The 22,664-nt window shown below is 38.7% G+C and overlaps 1 protein-coding gene across 1 annotated transcript in view; it reads left to right on the forward strand.

Annotated features, from left to right (window-relative positions):
• PFKL (phosphofructokinase, liver type) overlaps nt 1-22,392 on the forward strand; it is a 189,572-nt gene extending 167,180 nt beyond the window's left edge. The window contains exons 21-22 of the mRNA XM_053698552.1: nt 2,669-2,774; nt 20,437-22,392. Of these exons, the coding sequence (XP_053554527.1) occupies nt 2,669-2,774; nt 20,437-20,584 (254 nt within the window). The 3' untranslated portion in view covers nt 20,585-22,392. The remainder of the gene's footprint in view (nt 1-2,668; nt 2,775-20,436) is intronic.
• The last annotated feature ends 272 nt before the right edge of the window (nt 22,393-22,664 follow it).

A 22,664-nucleotide genomic window follows, 5' to 3' on the forward strand; every position in this document is an offset into this window, starting at 1 on the left:
TTAAGAAACTTCCCAGGTATCTGTCCAGATCCCGGGATCCTCAGGCGGAGGCAGTGGATGCATTATCACTTCCTTGGAAGTATCATCCTGCCTATATCTTTCCGCCTCTAGTTCTTCTTCCAAGAGTAATCTCCAAGATTCTGAAGGAATGCTCGTTTGTTCTGCTGGTAGCTCCGGCATGGCCTCACAGGTTTTGGTATGCGGATCTTGTCCGGATGGCCTCTTGCCAACCCTGGAATCTTCCGTTAAGACCAGACCTTCTGTCACAAGGTCCTTTTTTCCATCAGGATCTGAAATCCTTAAATTTAAAGGTATGGAGATTGAACGCTTGATTCTTGGTCAAAGAGGTTTCTCTGACTCTGTGATTAATACTATGTTACAGGCTCGTAAATCTGTATCTCGAGAGATATATTATAGAGTCTGGAAGACTTATATTTCTTGGTGTCTTTCTCATCATTTTTCCTGGCATTCTTTTAGAATACCGAGAATTTTACAGTTCCTTCAGGATGGTTTAGATAAAGGTTTGTCCGCAAGTTCTTTGAAAGGACAAATTTCTGCTCTTTCTGTTCTTTTTCACAGAAAGATTGCTATTCTTCCTGATATTCATTGTTTTGTACAAGCTTTGGTTCGTATAAAACCTGTCATTAAATCAATTTCTCCTCCTTGGAGTTTGAATTTGGTTCTGGGAGCTCTTCAAGCTCCTCCGTTTGAACCTATGCATTCATTGGACATTAAATTACTTTCTTGGAAAGTTTTGTTCCTTTTGGCCATCTCTTCTGCCAGAAGAGTTTCTGAATTATCTGCTCTTTCTTGTGAGTCTCCTTTTCTGATTTTTCATCAGGATAAGGCGGTGTTGCGAACTTCTTTTGAATTTTTACCTAAAGTTGTGAATTCCAACAACATTAGTAGAGAAATTGTGGTTCCTTCATTATGTCCTAATCCTAAGAATTCTAAGGAGAAATCGTTGCATTCTTTGGATGTTGTTAGAGCTTTGAAATATTATGTTGAAGCTACGAAATCTTTTCGTAAGACTTCTAGTCTATTTGTTATCTTTTCCGGTTCTAGAAAAGGCCAGAAAGCTTCTGCCATTTCTTTGGCATCTTGGTTGAAATCTTTAATTCATCTTGCCTATGTTGAGTCGGGTAAAACTCCGCCTCAGAGAATTACAGCTCATTCTACTAGGTCAGTTTCTACTTCCTGGGCGTTTAGGAATGAAGCTTCGGTTGACCAGATCTGCAAAGCAGCGACTTGGCCCTCTTTGCATACTTTTACTAAATTCTACCATTTTGATGTATTTTCTTCTTCTGAAGCAGTTTTTGGTAGAAAAGTACTTCAGGCAGCGGTTTCAGTTTGAATCTTCTGCTTATGTTTTTCGTTAAACTTTATTTTGGGTGTGGATTATTTTCAGCAGGAATTGGCTGTCTTTATTTTATCCCTCCCTCTCTAGTGACTCTTGCGTGGAAGTTCCACATCTTGGGTATCTGCTATCCCATACGTCACTAGCTCATGGACTCTTGCTAAATACATGAAAGAAAACATAATTTATGTAAGAACTTACCTGATAAATTCATTTCTTTCATATTAGCAAGAGTCCATGAGGCCCGCCCTTTTTTTGTGGTGGTTATGATTTTGTATAAAGCACAATTATTCCAATTCCTTATTTTATATGCTTTCGCACTTTTTTATCACCCCACTTCTTGGCTATTCGTTAAACTGAATTGTGGGTGTGGTGAGGGGTGTATTTATAGGCATTTTGAGGTTTGGGAAACTTTGCCCCTCCTGGTAGGAATGTATATCCCATACGTCACTAGCTCATGGACTCTTGCTAATATGAAAGAAATGAATTTATCAGGTAAGTTCTTACATAAATTATGTTTTTTTAAAATACTATTAAAAACAGTGGCACTTTCATTCATCAAAGTTTACAAAGCAGCCGTTTTGATTAAAAACGTAGCTTTTTTTCTTTTCACAGCCAGAGCAGCTTCCCCCCTACTGGAAATCCTCTCTTCACATGTCTGCAATGACTAATCCGGCTTCCTCCAATCACAGCATGGCCTCAGGCAATGACTACCCTGGGGGGAAAGCCGTGATTGGAGGAAGCCGGATTAGTCATTGCTGACATGTGAGGAGAGGATTTCCAGGAGGGGGAAGCTGCTCTGGCTGTGAAAAGAAAAAAAGGTAAGTTTTTAATCAAATGGCTGCTTTGTAAACTTTGATGAATGAAAGTGCCCCTGTTTTTAATAGTATTTTTAAAAAATGGTCTTTCAGTCACCAAAGTTTACCTTCACTTTAATCCCTGAATTGGGAATGTTATATTTTTTAATTTTACGTAAATGTTCTCGTCAACTGCTTTTAATCCTCTAGGTAAAAACAATACTGGACCGACCCATCTAAAAGATTTTTAGAAGACGTTCTCAAATTAATAATTCGTTTTCCTGTTTTTTTACCCAACATAGCCCATTACACAATTTTTATATATCGCTTTTATTTGTTTTTGTTTTTTTAAATTAAAAGGAGTCGTCTGTTGATCTTCAGTCTGTTTCAACATAATAGTGTATTCCATCAGTTTTGGGGGGCTGAAACTATGTACCTGACTTAAAATATATTTTTCTTTAGTTATTGATCCCTCAAAAGAAATTGTTAATGTGTATTTTTTTTTTCTTTGCAGGTCGTGTGTTTGCCAATTCTTCAGATTCTGCCTGTGTTATAGGTCTCAAAAAGAAAGTGGTTGCCTTTAGTCCAGTTGAAGAACTGAAAAAAGTAACTGATTTTGAGTAAGTATGAACCATTTATTTTAGGTCAGTTTAATAAAATAATCTAAATTGCTACTATATTCTTAAAGGTATACTATTTAAATTAACATTCTCCATTGTAGCTTTAATTCAGCTGTAGCACAATGACATAGAACATTTACCATACTTCCTGTAGCTGTGTCTTGTAATAAATATCTAGTTTTCAGATTTTTTACATGGGCCTTTTTTTTAAAGGAATGTATTGGAAGGATATCCTAATTGAGTTACTCAGTAAAGTCCACTTAAAACATTAACGTTCCTTTTTAAATCTGTCAGTGCATTTGTTTGTTGAACACCAACTTAACCCAATTTTCGTGTTGCATTTTCTCTGTTTTCTATGACAGTTACCTTTTCCTATCTAGCATGTCTTACTGTATAAAAGTGTACACTGGGATAAATAGTGCACTTTTAATAGTCACAGAAAGTCTAAAAATTCTCTATCTGCTCTGCCAATTTTTTTTTTTTTTTTTAATGGAATTTCCTTCCATAAGGCAGGGAGAGTCCACGACTTCATTCCTTACTGTTGAGAAATACACCTGGCCACCAGGAGGAGGCAAAGACACCCCAGCCAAAGACTTAAATATCCCTCACACCTCCCCTATCCCCCAGTCATTCTTTGCCTTTTGTCACTATAGGAGGTGGCAGAGAAGTACCATGGAGGTCCAGACTCGTATATCTTTTTCCTCCTTTACTGCTTCTCCCTCGTGTGGTAGCTCGCATAAAGGAGGAGCGAGCATCAGTTATTCTGATTGCTTCGTCGTGGCCGCAAAAGACATGGTTTGCAGATCTGGTGGAGGTGGATCAGTGGAGGTTATCTTGTCGCAGAGATCTGCTGATACAGGGTCCCTTCGTTTATCAAAATCTAGGTTCTCTGAGGCTGACTGCGTTGAGTTTGAACGCTTAGTCTTAGCCAAGAGAGGGTTTTCTGAGTGTGTTATCGACACTCTGGTTCAAGCTGTTAAGCCAGTTATTTTTTGTATCTACCACGAAGTGTGGAGAACTTGCTTGTACTGGTGTGAAGAGCGTAGCTTTTCCTGGCATAAGGTTAAGGTTGCCAGAATTTTAGCTTTTCTCCAGGATGGACTGGAGAAGGGTTTTTCTGCTAGTTCCCTAAAGAGACAGATATCGGCCCTATCAGTGTTACTGTACAGAAGATTGGCTGAGCTTCCGTTTGTGCTGTCCTTTGGTAAGGCTCTGGCTAGGATCAGACCTGTGTTTAGATCTGGGGCTCCGCCTTGGAGCCTCAGTCTTGTGGCTCCGTTTGAGCCTATGCATACTGTTGACATAAAATTGTTATCTTGGAAGGTTCTTTTTTTGTTGGCTATTGCCTCTGCACGCAGAGTTTCTGAGGTTTCATGCTGATAAGTCAGTTTTACGGACTAAACTAGGGTTCCTCCCTAAGGTGGTAATGAATCGTAACATTAATCAAGAAATTTTTGTTCCTTCCTTGTGTCCTAATCCTTCTTCAGCAAAGGACCGTTTGCTTCACAATCTAGATGTGGTTCGTGCCTTGAAGTTCTATCTTCAGGCTACTAAGGAATTCAGACAATCTTCCTCTTTGTTTGTCATCTATAGGGGGAAGTGTAAGGGCAGAAGGCTACTATGACTTCCCTATCTTTCTGGTTGAGGAGTGTCATCCACTTAGCTTATGAGACAGGGGGACAACAGCCTCCTGAGAGAATAACGTCTCATTCCACTAGAGCAGTGGCTTCCTCTTGGGCTTTTAAGAACAAAGCCTTAATGGATCAGATTTGTAAGGCGGCTGGCTACCGGGTCCTCCTTATACACTTTTCTTTTTAATGACAGGATGAGTCCACGGATCATCTTAATTACTATTGGGAAAACCACTCCTGCCCTGCAGGAGGCGACAAAGAGCACCACAGCAAAGCTGTTAAATATCACCTCCCTTCCCTCCCAACCCAGTCATTCTCTTTGCCTACGTTAAGTGCAAGGAGGTGGTAAATTAGGTGTTAGAAAAGATTCTTCAATCAAGAGTTTATTATTTTTAAAGTAGTGCAAGATTGTGCTGCTTTGTCCTAGGGTGTAGCCGTAGTCCATATCGGCCTCTTCAGTAGAGCAGTGGTGGATTTAGAGCAATGGGAACTTGTGGGACATAATTCTCACTGCGCCTCTCATAGATTTTGTGTTGCCCTGATTATGAAATCCTGAGGGGAAATACTCTGTCCTTTTTTGTTTCCACAGGCCTATGTGAGGGAGAGGACCTCTCAAGCCGGTGAGCTGCCTTACTGCCGGGCAGATTTCTAAGGTAAGTGCTAAGTTTATTTCTTTCATGTAATTAGCAAGAGTCCATGAGCTAGTGACGTATGGGATATACATTCCTACCAGGAGGGGCAAAGTTTCCCAAACCTTAAAATGCCTATAAATACACCCCTCACCACACCCACAATTCAGTTTTACAAACTTTGCCTCCCATGGAGGTGGTGAAGTAAGTTTGTGCTAGATTCTACGTTGATATGCGCTTTGCAGCAGGCTGAAGCCCGGTTTTCCTCTCAGAGTGCAGTGAATGTCAGAGGGATGTGAAGAGAGTATTGCCTATTTGAATACAATGGTCTTCCTCTAGGGGATCTATTTCATAGGTTCTCTGTTATCGGTCGTAGAGATTTCTTCTCCTACCTCCCTTTTCAGATAGACGATATACTCTTATATACCATTACCTCTACTGATTCTCGTTTCAGTACTGGTTTGGCTAGCTACTATATGTAGATGAGTGTCTTGGGGTAAGTAAATCTTATTTCTATTTATGACACTCAAAGCTATGGTTGGGCACTTTATATGTAAAGTTCTAAATATATGTTTTAAACTTATATTTGCATGATTCAGGTTAATCAGTATTCCTTCTTTCACTCTGTCAGTTTCATTATTTTTGGGAAAATGCATATGAATTAATATTTTTTTCTTACCTTCAAAAATTTTCAAATTGACTTTTTTCCTTGCGGGCTGTTAAGCTCGCGGGGGCAGAAAATGCTTCAATTTATTGCGTCATTCTTGGCGCGAACTTTTTTGGCGCAAAATTTCGTCATTTCCGGCGCCATAGTTGACGCCGGAAGTTTACACATGGTTGAGTCATTTTTTGACGCATGTGTGTTACAGACGTTTTTTTGCGCCAAAAAATGTGGGCGTCATTTTTGGCGCCAAAAAATATGGGCGTCCTATTTGGCGCCAAATAATGTGGGCGTCTTACTTTGCGCCAAAAAATCTGGGCGTCATACTTGGCGCCAGTTTTTTTCACATTATTTCAGTCTCACTTTTTTGTTGCTTCTGGTTGCTAGAGGCTTGTTTGTTTTGCATTTTTTCCCATTCCTGAAACTGTCATTTAAGGAATTTGATAATTTTGCTTTATATGTTATTTTTTTTTCTATTACCGTACATATTGCAAGATATTTCAAAAGCTGTTCCTGTATCAGAAAATACTGAGGGATTCCTGATGACTGATATCAGTCCTACCAAAGCTAAGTTCATTTATTTTAATGTTATGAATGTTTATATTTAGCTATGGTTTGTAATAAGTTTTTATGATAAACTTTTGCATGCAGAGTCCATTAGTATTTATGCATTATCTATTGCTATTCTTTTTACATCTTATGTACAAGATATATTTAGGAATTTATAAGAATATTTTTCTGATTCTAGTATAAAGGCTTTGTCTGCTATTCCGCCTTCTAATAAAATTTTTAGGTCTTTTTTAAACTTCTCATTTAGTTGATGAATTTTCAAATGACCAACAACATACTGAATTATCCTTCTCTGATGGTGTATTTTCTCATTCAGAATATTCTTCATCAGATATTGACACTAACAAATCTACTTTTTTATTTTTAAATAGAGTACATTCGTTTTTTGTTGAAAAGGTGTTGATTATTTTGCATATTGAAGTAACTAGTTCTTTTGATTAAGACTAGCTAACATTTAAATTCTGCTTATTAACCTTCTGTGGTTTCTTCAGAGGTTTTTTTCTAGTTCCTGATACTAGGGAATGGAATAGGCCGGGAATTTCTTTTATTCCTTCTTTAAGGTTTTTAATCCTTTGCCGGCAGTTAGTTTTAAGTTTTGAGGAAGATCCCTCAAGTTAATGGGACTATCTCTACTCTTGCTAACATACTACTATTCCTATAGCAGATAGTATTTATTTTTTTCCTTGAGAAACTTGTATCTTATTTAAGGAAAAGTATTTTCAGGTACTTTTCTTAGACCTGTAATTTATTTGGCTGATGTTGCAACTGCTTCAGTTTTCTGGTTGGATACTTTAGTGCAAGATTATGATTTGTTTAGCATTGTTAAGTTGATCTACATGCTAATAATTTCATTTGTGTCTTTTTTTTTTTATATTTTCGCAAATGAGGTTTAATCTATGTTTTTAGCCATTTCAGCTAGAAGAACTTTATGATTTCAATCTTGGAATGCTAATTTGATTTCTAAATTCCATATTTCTTTTTTCCAAGGTAATCAATTATTTGGTTCATAATTGGATTCAATTCTTCAACTGTTACTCTGGGCTACAAGATTGAGTTCTAAGGCTAAATATTAAGCTTTTTTTTTCTTACTAAGGAACGGAATTCTAAATTCTTTCCTTAGTAACATGTTTATAATTGGAAGTTTTCTTCATTCAATTTAAGCCATTTAAAAAATCAAAGTCAGCTCCCCAATTTTGCATTTAGGTGCAGTTCTTATTCCAGCTTAGCTGGTAAGGGGCAGGTTAAGTCTTTTTTAATAAATTTGTTTGGTTCAATTCGGTCCAAATTTCTTAGATTTGGATACAGAATAGGATTCAGAGTAAAACAGTCTGTGAGAAGTATTTTTTCTCTCTCTAACATATTCCAGTAAGGCTCACACTTTCCTGAAGTGTGTTTCAGTCCTATATGTATTAGGTACTTGTGAAGCGCGGCTGGTCACCCGTTGGGGCTCAAGGCGCTGTTCAGACCTGGAGTTGTCTGGGGTATTTATACCAGTTCCTTTTTAGGAACAGGATTTGGGGGTTTTATTCAAAACTATTCATTATTTCAAAGATAGAAAATCTTTTTGAATTGTCATATAAGTATACCATCTTTTAGAATGGAGTTTATATGGTCTATTCTGCATTTTTGGTCAGTAATGGCATTATTTGTTTACAATAGATACAATAGATGCATATCTTCATTTTCGGTTTTCATTCAGATTATTTTTATTTTCTGAGATTCTCTTTTTTTGACAAGCATTACCAATTTGTTGCTTTTCCTTCTGGTCTAGCGACAGCTCTAAGAATCTTTTCAAGGTTCTCAGTGTTTCCTTATTGGACGGTCTCGTGGTACTGGCTCAGTCTTTTCTTTCTGCGGAATCTCATAAGATTCAACTTTTGTTGTTTCTTCAAGACATGGTTAGAGGATCTTTTTATCAAAAGCTCTTTGATTCCTCAGACAAGGGTCACCTTTTAGGTTTCCAGATAGATTGTGTCAATGTCTTTGTCTCTAGCAGACAAGTAACAATTTTATTGGGTTCCGTTTGTCGGAACCTTCAGTCTCTATTATTTCCTTCACTTGCTATATGCATGGAAGTTTTAGGTACTATGGCTGCAGCATTAGATTCGATTCTCTTTGCTCATTTTCATAAGAAACCTTTCCAGTTTTTTATACTGAATTAATGGTGCAGGGATTCTAGGATATCACTTTTTATATCTTTGAATCCCAATGTTCAACTATCTTTGATTTGGTGGTTAGATCACTATCATATAGTTCTACGGGTCTCTTCGGTTCATTCAACCTGGACCATGATCATTACAGATGCGAGTCTTTTAGGTTGGGAGGCTGTCTGGGGATCTCTGTCAGCACAAGGGGTTTGGAAATCTCAGGAGGCGAGATTACCAATCGATATTTTGGAACTCCGTGCATTTTTTAGAGTTCTTCAGTTTTGGCTTCTTTTTGAAGAAAGAGACGTTATTGTTTTTCAGACAGATAATGTCACAACTGTGGCGTATGTCAACCATCAGGGTGGGACTCTCAGTCCGTAGGCTGTGAAAGAAGTATCTCGGATACTTACTTGGGCTAAATCCAGCTCCTGTCTAATTTCTGTGGTCCTTTTCCCAGGTATAGACAATTGGGAAGCGGATTATCTCTGTCAATCAAGCTTTACATCCGGGAGAATGGTCTCTTTACCCAGATGTATTTTTTTCAAATTGTTCAGATGTGAGGGCTTCCAGAAATAGATTTGATTGCATCTCATCTAAACAAGGAACTTCCCAGGGGCCTATTCAGGTCCGGGGATCCTCTGGCGGAAGCAATGTATGCATTGACACTTCCTTGGAGTTATCAATCTGACTATATCTTTTTGCCTCTGGTTCTTCTTTTTAGAGTGATTTTCAAAATCATCAGGGAGCAATCTTTTGTGTTGCTGGTGGCTCCAGCATGGCCACACAGGTTTTGGTATATGGTTCTTGTTCGGATGTCCAGTTGCCAATCTTGGTCACTTCCATTAAGGTCAGACCTTATATCTTAACATTCATTTTATCCATCAGGAACTCAAATTATTAATTTGATGGTATGGAGATTTAACGCTTAGTACTTAGTCTTAGAAATTTCTCTGACTCAGTGATTAATACTATGTTGCAGGCTCATAAATCTGTGTCTAGTAAGATTTATTATAGAGTTTGAAAGATTTACATCTTTTGATGCTCTTCTCATAAATTCTCTTGGCATTCTTTTAGAATTCCTAGGATTTTATAGTTTCTTCAGGATTGTTTAGATAAGGGTTTTTGTCTGCAAGTTCCTTGCAAGGACAAATCTCTGTTTTTTTCTGTGCTGTTTTCACAGAAAAAATTGCTAATCTTTCTGTTGTTCATTGTTTTGTTCAGGCTTTGGTTCGTATCAAGTCTGTCATTTAAGCCAATTTCTCCTCCTTGGAGTCTTAATTTGGTTCTGAGGGCTTTACAGGCTCTTCCGTTTGAGCATGTGCTTTCTTTGGACATTTAAATGACTTTCATGGAAAGTATTGTTCCTTTTAGACATCTCTTCAGCAAGAACAGTTTTTGAATTATCTGCTCTTTCTTGTGAGTCTCCTTTTTCTGATTTTAATTCAGGATAAGGTGGTTTTGCTGTCTTCTTTTCAATTTTTACCTAAAGTTGTGAATTTTTAACAACATTAGTAGAGGAATTATTGTCCCTTCCTTGTGTCCTAATACTAAGAATTCTTTGGAGAGATTCTTACATTCTTTGGATGAGGTAACAGTTTTGAAATTATGTTGAAGCTACTCAGATTTCAGAAAGACTTCTAGTCTATTTGTTAGTTTTTCTGGTTTTAGTAAAGGTCAGAAGGCTTCTGCCATTTCTTTGGCATCTTGGTTTAAGCTTTTTTGATTCATCTTGCTTATTTGGAGTTGGGTTAATCCCCGCCTCAAAGGATTTCGGCTCATTCTACTAGGTCAGTTTCTACTTCCTGGACTTTTAAGAATGAAGCTTCTGTTGATCAGATTTGAAAAGCAACGACTTGGTCTTCTTTGCATACTTTTAATAAATTCTACCATTTTGATGTTTCTCTTCTTCAGAAGTAGTTTTTGGTAGAATAGTATTTCAGGCAGCTGTTTCAGTTTGATTCTTCTGCCTATAACTTTTTATTATAAAAATTGAAAACTTTTGATTTGGGTAGTGGATTAATTTTTCAGCGGAATTGGCTGTCTTTATTTTATCCCTCCTTCTCTAGTGACTCTTGCGTGGAAGTTCCACATCTTGGGTATCTGCTATCCCATACGTCACTAGCTCATGGACTCTTGCTAAATACATGAAAGAAAACATAATTTATGTAAGAACTTACCTGATAAATTCATTTCTTTCATATTAGCAAGAGTCCATGAGGCCCACCCTTTTTGTGGTGGTTATGATTTTTTTGTATAAAGCACAATTATTCCAATTCCTTATTTTTTTGATGCTTTCGCTCCTTTCTTATCACCCCACTTCTTGGCTATTCCTTAAACTGAATTGTGGGTGTGGTGAGGGGTGTATTTATAGGCATTTTAAGGTTTGGGAAACTTTGCCCCTCCTGGTAGGAATGTATATCCCATACGTCACTAGCTCATGGACTCTTGCTAATATGAAAGAAATGAATTTATCAGGTAAGTTCTTACATAAATTATGTTTTTCTGGGGTATGTACACAGAAAGATTGGCAATTTATTATACACATGGACACAAGATGACATTATCCCTAAGAGTGTGGATAAGTTATAAGGGCATTTATAGCAGGCACTGGGGACGTGGAGAAGTGGCTCATATGTTTGTTTGGCGTTTTCGCCATGATAGCAACTTCCAACGGCTTTATTTTTACTAATCATTAGCGGCCCGGGAGGTTTAGCTTTGTTACACCATGATAGGTGCAATTCTCTACTCCCAACGGCTTTATTTTACTTCATTAGCCGTCCGGGAAGTTTAATTTTGATTACGCCCTGATAGGGGTAAATTCTCAGCTCCCGGCGGCTTTATTTTATACAAGTCTTAGCCGCCCGGGAGGACAGCAGCCTCCAGAGAGAGTTACGGCTCATTCCACAAGGGCTGTTGCTTCCTCATGAGCTTTCAAAAATGAAGTTTCTGTGGAACAGATTTGCAAGGCTGCAACTTGGTCTTCTCTTCACACTTTTTCAAAATTTTATAAATTTGACACTTTTGCCTCGGCTGAGGCTGCTTTTGGGAGAAAGGTTCTTCAAGCAGTGGTGCCTTCAGTTTAGGTTTCCTGTCTTGTCCCTCCCGTATCATCTGTGTACTCTAGCTTGGGTATTGATTCCCAATAGTAATTAAGATGATCCGTGGACTCATCGTGTCAATAGAAAGAAAAGAAAATTTATGTTTACCTGATAAATTTATTTATTTTTTGACACAATGAGTCCACGGCCCGCCCTGTTTTGAAAGACAGGTTGTTGGTTATAAACTTCAGACACCTCTGCACCTTGTTACTTCCTTTCTCTCCTTTACTTCGGTTGAATGACTGGGTTGGGAGGGAAGGGAGGTGATATTTAACAGCTTTGCTGTGGTGCTCTTTGCCGCCTCCTGCAGGGCAGGAGTGGTATTCCCAATAGTAATTAAGATGATCCGTGGACTCATTGTGTCAAAAAAGAAATAAATTTATCAGATAAGCATAAATTTTCTTTTTCTAAATTTTACAAGTTTTGATGTGTTTGCTTCGGCTGAAGCAACTTTCGGGAGAAAAGTTTTGCAGGCTGTGGTGCCTCAGAATTAGGGTCCGCCTCATCTTTTTTTTCTGTCCCCTCCCGTTATTAATTCAGTGTACTCTGGAGCTTGGGTAAGTTTTCCCAACAGTAAGGAATAAAGTTGTGGACTCTCCCTGCCTTATGGAAGGAAAACCATAATTTTTGCTTACAAGATAAATTCCTTTCCTTCCCTTCCTGGCAGGGAGAGTGCACGACCCCGCCCGTAATTTTATGTTTTGATGGGCAGCTCCCTTTTTTATATTATTTCTTCTGGCACCTTTTATACCCTGATGTTTCTCCTACTTTTCCTTGTTCCCTCGGCAGAATAACTGGGAGATAGGGGAAGTGGGAGATATATTTAAGCCTTTGGCTGAGGTGTCTTTGCCTCCTCCTGGTGGCCAGGTTTTGTATTTCCCAACAGTAAGGAATGAAGTTGTGGACTCTCCCTGCCAGGAAGGAAAGGAATTTATCTGGTAAGCATAAATTTATGGGTTTTTTAACGGTTTTGATATACATGGCGACTTAATGTCATCTTGTGCCTGTGTGAGAATTATGAATACAATAGTTTTATGTCTAGAAATCCACAATTTTTTATTGGACAAGTCGCCCTCATAAATTAAATCTATATATTTTGTCAGTATAGCCACAGCTGGTCACTAATCACCTGGCCAAAATAGGTGCTTTTAGTTCAGCACTGACACAAAATTGCACTTCTAGTTTATTTTATTTCATAACACCACAAAGCCCTTATGGCCACTCTTTATTATTATTATTATTATCGGTTATTTGTAGAGCGCCAACACTCTTTCAAATTTAGCTACACCTGATTACAATTAGTAAGGTGATCACAATAGCAACAGGGGTTATCTGGCTATTTTCAATGTAATTTTAAAAAAAAAAATATTTACCAAAAAAAAATAAATGTATGCGTGTTTGACTGTTTCGTGATTTTTATGTTTGTTTGTATTGTCTCTTTTCCATTGACTCTTTAATTTAGCTTGCAATATTTTGAGTGATCTAAAATGTTTAAATAACAAAGTACACAAAAATATACTAACAAATTTGCTTGTCTTTAGCTCCCAAGAGAGTCCAAAAAGCAAATACTGTATATCAAACACCTGCATAAGGCTTTTGTAGCATTTTGAAAACCTAGGTTACAGATTTTTCTTTTTGGCCCCTCTCTAGTCGGCAAATGTTTGGGTTTCATGTTCCTTTTAAAGGGACGTTCAATATTTGTCTCATGATTTAGGAAGAGTATATAGTTTTAAACAACTTTCCAAATTACTTCTATAATCAAATTTGCCGAATTCTGTCGGTATCTTTTGTTAAAGGAGCAGCAATGCACTACTGGGAGCTAGCTGAACACAGGTGAGCCAATGACCTGAGGCCTATATGTACAGCCACCAATTTATCAGCTAGCTCCCAATAGTGCATTGCTGCTCCTGAGCTTAAATGGGTATTCTTTTCAACAAAGGATAAAGAGGCAAAAGCAAATTAGGTAATCAAATGAAATTGTAATGTTTATTCAAATTGCATGCGCTTTCTGTATCATGACAATTTAATTGTGTCTTTACTATCCCTTTAAATCCACAATGATAAAATGGCTGTGTGAATTAATTTTAGATAAACTATAATAAAATGATTATACTCCCCATAAAATGCTTTTGTGCTGTATTAAAGGGATACGAAACCCAAACATTTTCTCTTGTGATTAAGACTTCGAATACAATTTAAAAAAAAGTGTTTCCTGTTTACTTTTATTATCAAATTTGCTTTGTTCCCATGGTATTCTTTGTTGAAGAGACATATAGGTAGGTGTCTGGAGCACTATCAGGCAGCACCAATGGTTAACATTCTACCAAAATCTCTGCCACGTGCACACTCCTACTCTTTCTTTTCTGCTTTTCAATAAAAGATAGCAAGAGACTGGAGAAAACTTGATGATAGAAATAAATTAGAAATTTGTTTAAAATGTCATGCTCCTAATCATGAAAGAAAAAGGTTGGGTTTCATCTCCCTTTAATTAAAGCAGACATGGAAGTTACCCTTTCATTTACAAGCCACTCTTACACTGTGAAAAAGAAAGTAGTGTAAAATATTCTGCACCATTTATTGTTTACTTTATCTATACAGATTTCCCTCCAGTGTTTGTACCCAATACTGCTCCTTTACAGAGGAGTTATTCGCTAATCAGTGCAGCCTGGTGTCTTTATTTAGCTTCTGATCCACTAGTTAGCACAGCTGGAGGAACGCTGGAATCAAACCCGAAAAGCAAATTTAAATTAAAAGCAGATTTTCAGCTGGATTTAACCTGCTAGCTCTCTTGACTTACATTATTAGCTGAATAAGATCTATATTTCTCCAACATAGGTGTGTCCGGTCCACGGCGTCATCCTTACTTGTGGGATATTCTCTTCCCCAACAGGAAATGGCAAAGAGCCCAGCAAAGCTGGTCACATGATCCCTCCTAGACTCCGCCTTCCCCAGTCATTCTCTTTGCCGTTGTACAGGCAACATCTCCACGGAGATGGCTTAGAGTTTTTTGGTGTTTAAATGTAGTTTTTATTCTTCAATCAAGAGTTTGTTATTTTAAAATAGTGCTGGTATGTACTATTTACTCTGAAACAGAAAAAGAGATGAAGATTTCTGTTTGTAAGAGGAAAATGATTTTAGCAACCGTTACTAAAATCGATGGCTGTTTCCACACAGGACTGTTGAGAGGAATTAACTTCAGTTGGGGGAAACAGTGAGCAGACTTTTGCTGCTTGAGGTATGACACATTTCTAACAAGACTTGGTAATGCTGGAAGCTGTCATTTTCCCTATGGGATCCGGTAAGCCATTTTTATTGTATAAGAATAAAGGGCTTCACAAGGGCTTTAAAGACTGGTAGACATTTTTCTGGGCTAAAACGATTGATATATAAGCATTTTTAATACTTCATAGTTTTGAGGAGTTATTTTATTCTTGGGAATCATGTAAAATAACCGGCAGGCACTGTATTGGACACCTTTTTCACTGGGGGCCTTCTCTAATCATAGGCAGAGCCTCATTTTCGCGCCTCTATTGCGCAGTTGTTTTTGGGAAGCAAGACATGCAGATGCATGTGTGAGGAGCTCAGATACATAGAAAAAGCTTACTGAAGGCGTCATTTGGTATCGTATTCCCCTTTGGGCTTGGTTGGGTCTCAGCAAAGCAGATACCAGGGACTGTATAGGGGTTAAATATAAAAACGGCTCCGGTTCCGTTATTTTAAGAGTTAAACCTTTCAAATTTGGTGTGCAATACTTTTAAGGCTTTAAGACACTGTGGTGAAATTTTGGTGAATTTTGAACAATTCCTTCATACTTTTTCACATTTTCAGTAATAAAGTGTGTTCAGTTTAAAATTTAAAGTGACAGTAACGGTTTTATTTTAAAACGTTTTTTGTACTTTGTTATCAAGTTTATGCCTGTTTAACATGTCTGAACTATCAGATAGACTATGTTCTGTATGTGGGGAAGCCAAGGTTCCTTCTCATTTAAATAGATGTGATTTATGTGACACAAAATTTAGAGAAAATGATGCCCAAGATGATTCCTCAAGTGAGGGGAGTAAGCATGGTACTGCATCATCCCCTCCTTCGTCTACGCCAGTCTTGCCCACACAGGAGGCCCCTAGTACATCTAGTGCGCCAATACTCCTTACTATGCAACAATTAACAGCTGTAATGGATAATTCTATCAAAAACATTTTAGCCAAAATGCCCACTTATCAGCGAAAGCACGACTGCTCTGTTTTAGAAAATACTGAAGAGCATGAGGACGCTGATGATATTGGTTCTGAAGTGCCCCTACACCAGTCTGAGGGGGCCAGGGAGGTTTTGTCTGAGGGAGAAATTTCAGATTCAGGGAAAATTTCTCAACAAGCTGAACCTGATGTGATTACATTCAAATTTAAATTGGAACATCTCCGCGCTCTGCTTAAGGAGGTGTTATCTACTCTGGATGATTGTGAGAATTTAGTTATTCCAGAGAAATTATGTAAGATGGACAAGTTCCTAGAGGTCCCGGGGCCCCCCGAAGCTTTTCCTATACCCAAGCGGGTGGCGGACATTGTAAACAAAGAATGGGAAAGGCCCGGCATACCTTTTGTCCCTCCCCCTATATTTAAGAAATTGTTTCCTATGGTCGACCCCAGAAAGGACTTATGGCAGACAGTCCCCAAGGTCGAGGGGGCGGTTTCTACTCTAAACAAACGCACTACTATCCCTATAGAAGATAGTTGTGCTTTCAAAGATCCTATGGATAAAAAATTAGAGGGTTTGCTTAAAAAGATGTTTGTTCAGCAAGGTTACCTTCTACAACCAATTTCATGCATGGTTCCTGTCACTACAGCAGCGTGTTTCTGGTTCGATGAACTAGAAAAGTCGCTCAATAAAGATTCTTCTTATGAGGAGATTATGGACAGAATTCATGCTCTCAAATTGGCTAACTCTTTTACTTTAGACGCCACTTTGCAATTGGCTAGATTAGCGGCGAAAAATTCAGGGTTTGCTATAGTGGCGCGCAGAGCGCTTTGGCTAAAATCTTGGTCAGCGGATGCGTCTTCCAAGAACAAATTGCTTAACATACCTTTCAAGGGGAAAACGCTGTTTGGCCCTGACTTGAAAGAGATTATTTCTGATATCACTGGGGGTAAGGGCCACGCCCTTCCTCAGGATAGGTCTTTCAAGGCTAAAAATAAACCAAATTTTCGTCCCTTTCGAAGAAACGGACCAGCCCCAAGTGCTACATCCTCTAAGCAAGAGGGTAATACTTCTCAAGCCAAGCCAGCCTGGAGGCCAATGCAAGGCTGGAACAAAGGTAAGCAGGCCAAGAAACCTGCCACTGCTACCAAGACAGCATGAGATGTTGGCCCCCGATCCGGGACCGGATCTGGTGGGGGGCAGACTTTCTCTCTTCGCTCAGGCTTGGGCAAGAGATGTTCTGGATCCTTGGGCGCTAGAAATAGTCTCCCAAGGTTATCTTCTGGAATTCAAGGGGCTTCCCCCAAGGGGGAGGTTCCACAGGTCTCAATTGTCTTCAGACCACATAAAAAGACAGGCATTCTTACATTGTGTAGAAGACCTGCTAAAAATGGGAGTGATTCATCCTGTTCCATTAGGAGAACAAGGGATGGGATTCTACTCCAATCTGTTCATAGTTCCCAAAAAAGAGGGAACATTCAGACCAATCTTAGATCTCAAGATCCTAAACAAGTTTCTCAAGGTTCCATCGTTCAAAATGGAAACCATTCGGACAATTCTTCCTTCCATCCAGGAAGGTCAATTCATGACCACGGTGGATTTAAAGGATGCGTATCTACATATTCCTATCCACAAGGAACATCATCGGTTCCTAAGGTTCGCTTTTCTGGACAAGCATTACCAGTTTGTGGCACTTCCATTCGGATTAGCCACTGCTCCAAGAATTTTCACAAAGGTACTAGGGTCCCTTCTAGCGGTGCTACGACCAAGGGGCATTGCAGTAGTACCTTACTTGGACGACATACTGATTCAAGCGTCGTCCCTACCACAAGCAAGGGCTCATACGGACATTGTCCTGGCCTTTCTCAGATCTCACGGGTGGAAAGTGAACGTAGAAAAAAGTTCTCTATCTCCGTCAACAAGAGTTCCCTTCTTGGGAACAATAATAGACTCCTTAGAAATGAGGATTTTTCTGACAGAGGCCAGAAAATCAAAACTTCTAAGCTCTTGTCAAGTACTTCATTCTGTTCCTCTTCCTTCCATAGCGCAGTGCATGGAAGTAATAGGTTTGATGGTCGCGGCAATGGACATAGTTCCTTTTGCGCAAATTCATCTGAGACCATTACAACTGTGCATGCTCAGTCAGTGGAATGGGGATTATACAGACTTGTCTCCGACGATACAAGTAGATCAGAGGACCAGAGATTCACTCCGTTGGTGGCTGACCCTGGACAACCTGTCACAGGGGATGAGCTTCCGCAGACCAGAGTGGGTCATTGTCACGACCAACGCCAGTCTGGTGGGCTGGGGCGCGGTCTGGGAACTCCTGAAAGCTCAGGGTCTTTGGTCTCGGGAAGAATCTCTTCTCCCGATAAATATTCTGGAACTGAGAGCGATATTCAATGCTCTCAAGGCTTGGCCTCAGCTTGCAAAGGCCAAATTCATACGGTTTCAATCGGACAACATGACGACTGTTGCGTATATCAACCATCAGGGGGGAACAAGGAGTTCCCTGGCGATGGAAGAAGTGACCAAAATCATTCAATGGGCGGAGACTCACTCCTGCCACTTGTCTGCAATCCACATCCCAGGAGTGGAAAATTGGGAAGCGGATTTTCTGAGTCGTCAGACTTTTCATCCGGGGGAGTGGGAACTCCATCCGGAAATCTTTGCCCAAATTACTCAATTGTGGGGCATTCCAGACATGGATCTGATGGCCTCTCGTCAGAACTTCAAGGTTCCTTGCTACGGGTCCAGATCCAGGGATCCCAAGGCGACTCTAGTAGATGCACTAGTAGCACCTTGGACCTTCAACCTAGCTTATGTATTCCCACCGTTTCCTCTCATCCCCAGGCTGGTAGCCAGGATCAATCAGGAGAGGGCATCGGTGATCTTGATAGCTCCTGCGTGGCCACGCAGGACTTGGTATGCAGACCTGGTGAATATGTCATCGGCTCCACCATGGAAGCTACCTTTGAGACGGGACCTTCTTGTTCAAGGTCCGTTCGAACATCCGAATCTGGCCTCACTCCAACTGACTGCTTGGAGATTGAACGCTTGATTTTATCAAAGCGAGGGTTCTCAGATTCTGTCATTGATACTCTTGTTCAGGCCAGAAAGCCTGTAACTAGAAAAATCTACCATAAAATATGGAAAAAATATATCTGTTGGTGTGAATCTAAAGGATTCCCATGGAACAAGATAAAAATTCCTAAGATTCTATCCTTTCTTCAAGAAGGTTTGGAGAAAGGATTATCTGCAAGTTCTTTGAAGGGACAGATTTCTGCTTTATCTGTTTTACTTCACAAAAAGCTGGCGGCTGTGCCAGATGTTCAAGCTTTTGTTCAGGCTCTGGTTAGAATCAAGCCTGTTTACAAACCTTTGACTCCTCCTTGGAGTCTCAATTTAGTTCTTTCAATTCTTCAGGGGGTTCCGTTTGAACCCTTACATTCCGTAGATATTAAGTTGTTATCTTGGAAAGTTTTGTTTTTGGTTGCAATTTCTTCTGCTAGAAGAGTTTCAGAGTTATCTGCTCTGCAGTGTTCTCCTCCTTATCTGGTGTTCCATGCAGATAAGGTGGTTTTGCGTACTAAACCTGGTTTTCTTCCGAAAGTTGTTTCTAACAAAAACATTAACCAGGAGATAGTCGTGCCTTCTTTGTGTCCGAATCCAGTTTCAAAGAAGGAACGTTTGTTGCACAATTTGGATGTAGTTCGTGCTCTAAAATTCTATTTAGATGCTACAAAGGATTTCAGACAAACATCTTCCTTGTTTGTTGTTTATTCTGGTAAAAGGAGAGGTCAAAAAGCAACTTCTACCTCTCTCTCTTTTTGGCTTAAAAGCATCATCAGATTGGCTTACGAGACTGCCGGACGGCAGCCTCCTGAAAGAATCACAGCTCATTCCACTAGGGCCGTGGCTTCCACATGGGCCTTCAAGAACGAGGCTTCTGTTGATCAGATATGTAAGGCAGCGACTTGGTCTTCACTGCACACTTTTACTAAATTTTACAAATTTGATACTTTTGCTTCTTCTGAGGCTATTTTTGGGAGAACGGTTTTGCAAGCCGTGGTGCCTTCCATCTAGGTGACCTGATTTGCTCCCTCCCATCATCCGTGTCCTAAAGCTTTGGTATTGGTTCCCACAAGTAAGGATGACGCCGTGGACCGGACACACCTATGTTGGAGAAAACAGAATTTATGTTTACCTGATAAATTACTTTCTCCAACGGTGTGTCCGGTCCACGGCCCGCCCTGGTTTTTTAATCAGGTCTGATAATTTATTTTCTTTAACTACAGTCACCACGGTATCATATGATTTCTCCTATGCAAATATTCCTCCTTTACGTCGGTCGAATGACTGGGGAAGGCGGAGCCTAGGAGGGATCATGTGACCAGCTTTGCTGGGCTCTTTGCCATTTCCTGTTGGGGAAGAGAATATCCCACAAGTAAGGATGACGCCGTGGACCGTACACACCGTTGGAGAAAGTAATTTATCAGGTAAACATAAATTCTGTTATTTGTGTCGGACTACATTAGTGTTCATCTAGGTACAACTGTGTTTATTATTGCATGTTTCACTGAAACAAAGTATATACAGCTACACCTGGGAACTTGTGAGTTACAATGCTTGAATAGAACACATGCATGTGACACACTGGGATACATGGTATTTTACATACACTATATTTCAGCATACATCATAACAACAATATCGCTTTTTTCTTTTCCTCCAGACACCGAATGCCCAAGGAGCAATGGTGGCTGAACTTTCAGCTGATGTTGAAGATGCTGGCTAACTATCAAATCAACTTTACCGAATATGTTTCAGGAAAGATAGAACACGTTACCCGTAGAACCCTTAGTATAGAAAAGGGATTCTAAACCTAATATCATGAAAAGAGTTTTTATAAACTGTTAAAGTGTTTTAGGTAAGCGATCTATGTGAAAGGCCTTTTTAGCCATAAAACAGCTGTACCGAAAACTACAATGATCTCTCTTTGTATAGAATAAACTATATTTTATACATGCTTAAAGGAACACAGTGTTCTATTAAAAAAAAAAAAAAAATTAATCCGTTTGAAAGGGCAACATTCCAAAAATGGGCCGGCTCCTAAGCTTTACATTCCTGCTTTTCAAATAAAGATAGCAAGAGAATGAAGAAAAAAGGAACACTGTGTACTATTAAAAAAAAAATTCATCCGTTTGAAAGGGCAACATTCCAAAAATGGGCTGGCTCCTAAGCTTTACATTCCTGCTTTTCAAATAAAGATAGCAAGAGAATGAAGAAAATGTGATAATAGGAGTAAATTAGAAAGTTGCTTAAAATGGCTTGCTTAATCATGAAAGATAAACATTTGAGTTTAGTATCCCTTTAATGAAGAAACAAAAAACACTGTTTTAGATGCTTCTCTTTCATATGGATCAAAGAAAATGTTGTATCACTTTAAATGGCGTTAACATTTCATATCAACATTTAGTTTTTTTTGTACATTCTGCCAATACTGAGAAAAAAATAATAGGTGTATTTATAAATGAATATAGTTGATAAAATGTTAATCACAGGATTATAAATTCACACACATAAAATTGGTGCTGCGTCATTAAATAGCAGTCACATAACATCTGTAACAATATTTTCATTTACTGTACTGGGGATATTTAGTGTTTTTCCTGTACAATTGTAGTGTTTTGTTTGTTTCATACTTCAGCTAATAAGATTAGGAAAGAGTCTGTCTCTTATAGCCCCATCAATACAAAATATGAGCAGTAATCTGATTTTCCCTTTTTAAATCCTGACCACATCATTATTGTAGAGTCATTTTCCATATATTTCTATTAAACTTTATTGGTAAGAAGCAGATAACGCAATCTTTAGTAATGTAAAAACTGATCATCTATCTTGTATTTGCCTTTTGCTAAAGTATTAAAACACCATTGCTTATTCATGTTAATTGTTCTCTTTGTATATTGGAAGATCGTTGTTTTGTTTGTTTTATTTTTTTTCTCGCCATAACTGACAGTGTTATTTTAGTATTAAAGCATGTTTCCTACAAAATAGAGGTATTGTTATCCCAGCGAATTAATCATTAGAAAAATAACTTGATATTGATTAATCTGCAAATGAATGAAATGAAGGATGTAGCATCTGCATCCTATCCTGTTAGCCAAAAAGTTTTACTATGTCTGTGAAGTTTAATGCTCATATTTGCAGTATTTATATTAGATGTTGGAATGTTGTATACCATTTTATAGAGAATACTAGGGAAATGGTTTCGGTCACTGATGCAATGAGAATATACTGTAAAGTTTCCGGTATTAAGAATAAAATATGTTCTACTGCAAACTAACATGTATAGATGTATGATGCTATTTGATTTACTAGCTACAATCAGATTTAATACACAACACGCTCATAAAAACTGCAGTTTGGGATAAATCAACTTTTGTATATTTTATACGACAGCGTCTTCTATAGTATTGAATGTCATCTGGCTGTGCATCATTATCTATAAATAATCCCTTCTGTCAGACTACCAGTGTACTGTATAGAATAGTTACAAACGAATTTGCAGAGAATGAAGATCATTTTCCCGACAATGACTTGAGGAACATGTACTGGAAAACATTTTACCCTCTTTTTTTAACCTTTATATGCTATTGTTTTCATATAAATAAACAGATTTTTGTAAGTATAAGTTTGGTTTTTGCTCATACATAAAACAAAACATTCTATATTGTTGGGTCAAGACCACTGGTTTTCAAACCAATCCTCAGGCCTCCCAACAGGCCAGATTTTCAGGATCACCTTGTATGGGGGCAGGTAAAATAACCATGTTTACTAATCTGCTAATTATTTCACCCGTGCTCTAGTTCAGATATCCTCACAATGTGGCCTATTGTGGAGGCCTGAGGCCACGTTTGAAAACCAGTGGTCGAGACCAAAGTAGGGAAATTCATGAAG

The sequence above is a fragment of the Bombina bombina genome, chromosome 1 (genome assembly GCF_027579735.1).
Source record: "Bombina bombina isolate aBomBom1 chromosome 1, aBomBom1.pri, whole genome shotgun sequence".
In the NCBI taxonomy this organism is placed as follows: domain Eukaryota; kingdom Metazoa; phylum Chordata; class Amphibia; order Anura; family Bombinatoridae; genus Bombina; species Bombina bombina.